General features: G+C 35.6%; 2 protein-coding genes across 2 annotated transcripts; both read right to left on the reverse strand.

The window, feature by feature from the left end:
* Positions 1-453: 453 nt before the first annotated feature.
* LOC122583252 (CBL-interacting protein kinase 5-like) lies at positions 454-1,925 on the reverse strand. The gene has a single exon (XM_043755675.1). It carries the CDS (start codon positions 1,918-1,920, stop codon positions 454-456), a length of 1,467 nt encoding a protein of 488 aa, XP_043611610.1. The 5' UTR covers positions 1,921-1,925.
* Positions 1,926-3,540: 1,615 nt separating this feature from the next.
* Positions 3,541-6,926, reverse strand: LOC122581601 (protein transport protein Sec61 subunit alpha-like). Its single transcript, XM_043753843.1, has 7 exons — positions 6,824-6,926; positions 5,625-5,986; positions 5,311-5,538; positions 4,866-5,220; positions 4,653-4,777; positions 4,402-4,537; positions 3,541-3,931 (listed from the first exon to the last, which is right to left on the reverse strand). Exons 2-7 carry the CDS (start codon positions 5,966-5,968, stop codon positions 3,692-3,694), a joined length of 1,428 nt encoding a protein of 475 aa, XP_043609778.1. The 5' UTR covers positions 5,969-5,986; positions 6,824-6,926; the 3' UTR covers positions 3,541-3,691.
* Between the last annotated feature and the right edge of the window lie 1,645 nt (positions 6,927-8,571).

Below are 8,571 nucleotides of genomic sequence, written 5' to 3' on the forward strand. Positions count from 1 at the left end.
TAATTTATAGAGATTATACTGTAATTACAAACAAATCTTTACAAACTTATTATGTGGTAAATAAGGTGGACCAATTAGATTTCAAGTTTTATTTTCTTTCAGCATATTCTCACTTAATTTCATTGGTGACAAGTCAATTTGTAAAAAGTTTGTTTGTAAGTTGTTTGTAATCTCTCTCGAATTAGTTGCATACTTGTTACTATCAAAAAGCCATAGTAACACCATTTAAATGCATTCAAATGCTAACCACACATGGCCCTGGTTCTGAGAATCTTAGTGGTGTATCAACTAAAAAGTTCTCATTTATATTTTTATAATTAGTTCTACATTGAGAGACCTAAAACCCCAAAATTCAAGACTTTGAACTGTTGAAAATCAAAGAGATCAAAGTAAGAAAGAAAACATTATTCAATAATAGAAGCCAAAGGAGTCACACTAACTGGACTTTAGTTGTTACTTGTGATTGCTTTGAGGTAATTTTTGTTCTTTTTGTTGTTGCTCACCTTGCCATGTCCATACAATATCTTTTAAAGAAGGCTTTAGACCTTGGTTACAGAAATTGTTATACTCCAAGGTGTCTCCAGACAATTTCTTCATCTCGACCACATGAAACGACGGCGCCACCTCAAATATCTCCGCATCAATGGCTAACTGTCCTTTCCTCCCTTCCTTACTCCCTTGCAACCGCACAGTCCCATCTACGGTTTTGGTAACCCCAAACCTCTCTGTCACTGCCACTTCTTCTAGTTTTGACACAATTGCTGATGCTGGCTCTTTTGTTGTGAATCTGGCCTCACGGTTCTGGCCCGTATCACTATCCTCAAACAAACCAGAAAGATTGAAACCTTGAGATAGTGATATGATATCAAACGCATTCATAGAGGTAGGTTTTAAAGTATCTTTGGAAGAAGAAGAAGATGGTGAAAAAGAAGAAAATGAAGGTGATTGTGATAATGATGGTCTTGGGTCGTCTAGTTCTCTAAGGTTATTATAACTACCCTTAGGAGTATCCAAGTATTTAATCGCGTTATCAATATCAATAATGCTGGTTTTTGGTGACTTGTTTTGGTTAGTTATGACTGGCTTTGGAACCTCGATTTTCTTGAACCCCTTTTGGAACCAAGGGTTTTCCATAAGTTTAGCTAATGGAATCCTTGTGCTTGGATTCGGGTCAAGAATTCTTGAAAGCAACCTTTTGACCTCTGGAGAGAACCATTGTGGGCATTTGAAGTCCCCTTTGCTAATCTTCTTATACATTTCCATCAAATTGTTGTCATGAAATGGAAGATAAGCTGCAAGCAAAACAAACAAAATCACTCCACATGACCATATATCAGCCTTTTCTCCATCATAACCTTTTTTATTTATCACTTCAGGTGCAACATAAGCCGGCGTTCCACATGTTGTGTGCAACAGACCATCTTGTCTTCTGGACTCACCTAACGCGCTTAATCCAAAATCCGTGACTTTTAGGTTCCCAAATTCATCAAGAAGGAGGTTTTCAGGCTTGAGATCACGATGATAGACACCACGACTATGACAAAAATCGACAGCAGCCACCAATTGTTGGAAATATTTCCTAGCTGCATCCTCTTTCAGCCTCCCTTTCGAGACTTTATTGAAAAGTTCTCCACCTTTAACATATTCCATGGCAAAATAAATTTTGCTTTTGCTAGCCATTACCTCATAAAGGCCAACGACATATGGGTGTTTAACTAGCCTCATAACCGAAATCTCACGTTTAATCTGATCAATCAACCCCACCTTCATAACCTGCTCTTTGTCAATTACTTTCACGGCCACGCTTTGACTAGTTTTCAAGTTTCGTCCATGGTAAACCTTTGCAAAAGTCCCCTGACCAAGCAACTTTCCTATCTCATACCGGTTCATCAAGATGGTCCGTTTCTTGGTTTCCATCATGATTCCTCTCTCTGTCCTTATTACAAATTTTATCAAAAGCTAAATAGAATATGATATATATATATATATATATATATATATATATCGACAACTAGAAGCTAGGAGGGGTTGAAGGGTCCTAGAAATCGCAACCTTGCCTTGATTAGGCAAAGCTGCTGAGAATGAAAAGGTCTCCTCTTATGTTTGTACAAGAGAAACAATTATGTGATCGAAAGAAAAAAAATAATCAGACTCATAACCTGATGAAACAAGAGCATATTTTTGGTTACAATGGAAATCGTTGGTTTAAGTCGATGGCTAATAAAACATCATTTGCAATGAAAATTTACTATTTATAGATTGATGTATAATAATATTTTTAGACATTTGTACAGTGGCAATACTAGCAACTTGTGGTTCTTAATCAAAATAATTTTTCTCCTATATTAATTATGAACATGAACACGAAGATTGATTTTCTGTTGCTACGTTATTTAAAAACTTCAATCAAATAATATATTATATCCGTCTCAAAATAAATAAATATCAACAGGCAACACTTACCTAATCTTGTCTTTCACAAGGTATGGGGAAGGTGAGATGTAAACACTCTTACGCCTACTCGAAGGTAGAAAGACTACTTCCAGAGACCAGAGGTCATCCGGTCATTTTGTTAAAAGTGAGTATTGAACCTTTGATCTCTGTTTCCAAATGCCTGGAGTTTTCAAACTGATTTAAATCTACTTGTTTTTCCATTTCAAAATAAATATTTATCAAGTTTCAGATAACGACTGGATGACATTTTCATCCTTGCTCTATATGCATATGAATAAAGGGGGAATTGACAATATTTAAGAAACGAGAATATCAGTTTTTGCGTTAAGGTACTTGATGATATATAGTATAATTACAAAGAGCTACAAAGTTTGATAGGCTACACCAAGTGTTAACGTGTGCAGGAGGAAGGTTTGTGGAGTTCGGACAGGTTGAAGAGTATGCGGCAAATGCAGAATATTTCCAACAGCCATCTTTTGAGTTCCGCTTTTAACAATTTTCTGGATTTGATTGGAAGAATGGAGTAGTAGGAAGAGGCGATTACACATATAACATACATGATACATCCCACGAAAGGGTTGATGGGAGTTATAAAAATACATGTAGTCAATTATATTCACGAACTGGCTTAATTGCTCTCTCAAATAAACTCTGAACAATAAAGCACTTCTCTGTTTCAGCGAAGGGGTAAATGCTGACAGCAGTTGGTCGAAAAGTATACTTAACGTCAATTCCAGTATCAAAGTGGCCGATTGCAAATATTAGTTACGTCATGATTTATCATTTGGGATTAGGATCCCAATCCTTTAATCTGTCTGTGATTCATTGTTTGGCTTAATAGTTTATGACATTTATCATTTGTTTTTTTTTTTTTAATTAGGCTACATATTGCAGCAGTACATATAGTATCCCCTTGAAAATAACTTTTGTTGAATAATACAGCCTATGACTGTACCATTACAGAACCACTTCATTACCCAACTCTACAAATCAGCTTTTAACTATATCTCACTACTTAACAAATGGTTTTAAACTTGTCTAACAAAGAAATAGTTGATGACCACCAAATTCAGAAGCCATTCCAAATTGTTTTAACAGTGCGTTAAGATTTTCTCAGAAATATAAGATTAAACTGTTGCTGTCTGAGATTCTTCTACAAACAAAATTGTCTTAAAAAGGTATATAAAAACAGCTGCTAAGAAAGTTTTTACCCACGAACAAGAGGCTAAATTTAAACTTAAAAGCCAAACAAACCTAGTTCACTGGCCTTCTCCTTCTCAAATGTCTCAAAGTACTGATATATGATTGTAACCGCAAGCAAAATTCCAGTTCCAGAACCAATGGCTCCCATGAAATCTGCTAGAACCGTCAAGGCACCAATACACATTCCTCCAAAGGCAGCTGCTGTTGGGATGTAGCGATTGAGTTCCTTTTGAAGATTTGAGTCTCGATGTCCGGGCATCACCATTTGTTGTTCCTGTACAAGTTCCAATAGATATTACAATTTAAGAATCCACCAATTCCTTTAATTACAATCTGAATTACCCACATACATGTTGGGAATCAGTAAAATATATTGTTACTAAATTTGGGTTCACCAGATTGCACAAACTATATTAGTGATGATAATAATAATAATAAGAGAAAAGTGAGTATGAGGTTGTTATGCACCCAACTTGGGTGAAAAACCCCTCACATACCAATATTTTAATATTTTGAATAAATGTTTGGCCCCCCGTGATTTGTATGGTTTAAAAAAAGATATGTGATGGGTTTTTAACCCAACTTAGATGCCTAACAGCCTCATATTCCCTTCCCCTAATAACTAATAATAATAATACATGTCAACATAATACATTCATAATACATTCACCCACAGAAAAGCAGATGGAATGAAAAGAAAAACAAAGCCGCATGAAACTTAATGAAGATCTTAGATAAGTGTACCTTAAGTTGCTTAGCAACATCTCTCGCAGATGATCCAGAAACTTCAATCCAAGTTTTTGAGAATAGTGCACAAGCTGTTAGCATGAACACCAAATAGAAAAGAGCATGGAATGGATTGGCTGCCATATCCGCCAAGCTGTTGCATCAATCAAGAGACAGAAAAACATGAATTAAACAACCCAAACAAAGGAAAATAAAACAAAATTTTGATCTGAAAATCAAGAGCAGCGGGAGAAAGGTGTGTGTTTTACCTTGAAGGTGCAGTCACGTAATAGGCAATGCCACCAACTGGAACAGATTGGCCAGAGTATTCAGACTCCTTCCACTTTCCTAATAGATCAACCAAGAAGTTTCCACTATACTTTCGGTGGAGCAACTGCATAAAATAGATAGCAAAAAAATTAACCCCTGTCGATACAGCAAGTACATTTCATGAATTCTAAAGATTCAGATATAATATTTACCTGAGAGATGAAGTAAAGGTTGGATACAAGTGCGGACTGAAGAATGATCGGCATGTTGGAAGTGTAGAACAGCTTGATTGGATATGAGCCTTGTTGGCCACGAGCATTCTTTGATCTCACTGGCAAAACAACCCGGAAGCCTTGGAAGTAGATAACAATAAGGAAGATCAGAACAGTGGCCAACAGGTTCGTCACATTAGGAAGATTTTGCCGGTAAAAAGCTTCCCTTAAAGCCCGAACTTTGTCTGATCTAGTAATCAAAAGATGGAACAAGGCAATAACTGCACCCTCAAACTCAGCACCACGACCACTGTTAATAGTTGTCGGGCTAAATGCTTTCCAGATGATGCTTTCACTGCAAGAGTAAACCAGAATTAGAGCCAGTGAGGAGTGTTGCATAATGTAGCATAAGAAAAAAACATATTGATATGCTTATTCTTTTTACCAGATGTTAGTGGCTATGAACAATGAAATTCCAGATCCAAGCCCGTATCCCTTCTGGAGAAGCTCATCCAAACATATAACAATGATACCAGCAAAACATAGCTGAACAATGATCAAAATAGCATTCCCAACACCAAGTTGACCGACACTGCCATACATGCCTGATAAAACATAAGCGACAGCCTCACCAACAGCAATCAAGATTCCGAGTAGCTTCTGTGCACCATTCCTACAAAAATCCAATCACAAGAATTATGAGAAACAACAGCCCTATCAGCTACCAAATACTATTAGTATTAGTCTTAGAAAACTCACAATAGTGCACGATCCTCACGAACATTGTTGTCGACTTCAATAATTTTTGACCCAGCCAACAACTGCATAACCAGTCCAGAAGTCACAATGGGAGTGATACCAAGCTCCATGACAGTCCCACGGTTTGAAGCTAAAATAACACGCATCCAGTAAAAAGGGTCGGCACCCGTGGTTGAGTGTATCCCATAAAGAGGAAGCTGACTGCAAACCAAGAAGATGAAAAGAGAAATCACGGTGTATATGACTTTCTCTCTGAATGGGACTTTCCTGTCGGCACTCTGCACTTCTGGCAGAAACGCAAGAAATGGTCTCACCAAATGCAACACTCTGAAACCGCCTCCCATAATGACAACCTCCTGCTACTGTTCAAATTATATCATCAGCATTAAGCAAACAACAAATCTTAATAGATATCACTATCAAAAGTACATACACAAAATATATCTATCATAGGAATGCTGATTTCCACTAGAATTTTTCTTCTGAAACTTGTGGATAAATGTGCTAATTAAATGATAGTCATCTTTATAAAGTGTCCAATTTTAGATGTAAGGTGTCCAGAGTCTCCAAAGACACCCGCGTCGGAGGAAACATCTTGGAAACGTCAAAGAAAAAGTCTAGTAAACAACCACCTAAACACTTGTTAGGCACGTATATCAGAGGCGATGGTTTATAAGATTGAAAAACTAGCCTAAACAGCGATCCCCTTTCGTATACCCCCCTTTTTCGATTTACAAACTTTTAAATGGCTTTAAAAATGGAGAAAATAAGCTCATAAGCCAAAGAAAGCACTTTTATCAAATTTAAGCTAGAAATTAAACCAGGTGAAACACCACTAATTGAAAGCAATTAAACAAACAATAAATTATATAAATTGACATTACACTAATGCATCTACCTAATCTTATCTTAATTATATATATATATATATATTATACATCAACCGTTGACCAACCAAGATCCATATATAATTTCAAACTAGTAACAGATCTGAATAAAAAGCATAGAAATTATTTCATTTTATATACAATAAAAATAAAGATCAGCACAGATCAAGTATATAATCATCATCATCGTAATACAACAGATAGATCAATTTGTAGATCAGAATTTTCAGATTTGAATATATAATAAAAAAACATTCCAAAATTGAAAATGAAAACTATGCAGAAAAGTAATGATTTAGATCAATGACTTACAATGATTTTTATTTCTTTTGGTTTTGATTGATAGAAATTCTTCTTTGCTAGGGTTTTATATCTATCATCAAATAGAGAGAGACAAAGACAGAGTCAGAGATGTATAAACGCGTTTGGATACCAACTACTCCTCCTTCTCTTTTGTTTTAGGATAAACTACATTTTTCGTCCCTCATGTTAGAAGATCCTTTCACTTTTCATCCCTAGACTGAAGACATTCCAAAAAGAACCTTAGACTTCGAAAATCTTGCATTTTTTTCCCCCTGATTAACACTTGTTACTTTGTAGGCCATTGAGTGACCACATGTCACAACTCACAAAACATGTGAGAGCATTTTATAGGGTAAATGATACTTTTCTCGCTCTAAGTTATTTTTCATCCCTTTCTCTTTTTTGGTATGCTAAAAATCTGGCAATAGATGAAAGGTTAAGATGAATGCATGAAATTCATGAGTCAAATATCGTTTTTAAGCTTGCTAAATTAGTTACTTATATCATTACTTGGTGCATGTAAAAGTATTACAAAAATTGAGTAAACCTAGTTGAGATAACTATTTGAAAACTTGACTTGAACCAAGTCTAAACAAGTTCAAACCTAGTTTAAGACTAGTTTAATAAACGCCCAAGCATCATGTTAAGCTCATTGGACACGCAAGTTTAAATGACGTTAAACGAACATCTTTATTGTTACATCTATACTATCTACATAAACAAATTACCCTCCCCCATTCAACTCTTTACCTTTGAATTACCTAATATACCATCTACATTTAAACTACCTCCACACACTTTATCCCTGAAATTCCGAGATTACCCTTAATAAAAAAAACCCTACAATTACCTAAAACCCCTATTGTTATAAAATCCCCATTAACTCTAAAATTATTGCTGAAGGTATTGCTACGGATAAGAAAAAATTTATAACTCACGAACTTACGAACCAATTAATCAATTATGTCCTTTGTATATTCATATTAAGTTTTAATCTTTGACTATTTATTTTTTTTAATTGTCTTGGTCTCCTCCCCTACAATTGTAAGTGGTTATGGTTAGTGTTTGCACTTCATTATTTTTTGCATCTAATCCGTGACTTATTTTTAGAATGATATATACGGTTAGATTCTGCATTGACGCATCTCATGAAAGTAAATTAAACGCTATAAACCGTTATGGTGTCTAAAGCGTTATAGATCGTCGCCGCTGCAACGCACGGGCACCACCCAGTCTAAATATATTCGATATGAGTTGTGTTATCTATACTATAACTAAAATGAAAGATTTGGGGTACACTTGGTGTTAGATTAAGTGTATAAGCCATAACTATAATTGATAAAAGCACAGTTTTTTTGGGTTGCCCTCGAGACTCAAAATAAGTAGAAAGTGATAAAGGAGAAGAGAATTTTCTTTTAAGAAATTTGTCCCACATCGGTGGGATAGGATAACCATGGAGGATATCCAAGGCTATAAATAGGGTCTTAGGGATTCATTCTTTTTGCTCATTCTTGGCTTGAATATTCCCTGCCTACTTTCTACTCTTGGAAGAACTCTTTTATTGTTCATCCACGCTTAGTAAAATTTTTGAGTCGTCGGGGGTGATTCCATTAGAGGCACGACGCTTGTGGTGCTTGCTTCCAAGAAATCCAGAGGGATAATTCTAGCTGTTTACTATAACAACTAAAAGGTATGTAATCATATTTTTTCTTCTTTAGTAATTTTCGATTATTTACTAGGGTATTAGGATTTTTATT

The sequence above is a fragment of the Erigeron canadensis genome, chromosome 9, assembly GCF_010389155.1.
Source record: "Erigeron canadensis isolate Cc75 chromosome 9, C_canadensis_v1, whole genome shotgun sequence".
Classification (NCBI taxonomy): Eukaryota; Viridiplantae; Streptophyta; class Magnoliopsida; order Asterales; family Asteraceae; genus Erigeron; species Erigeron canadensis.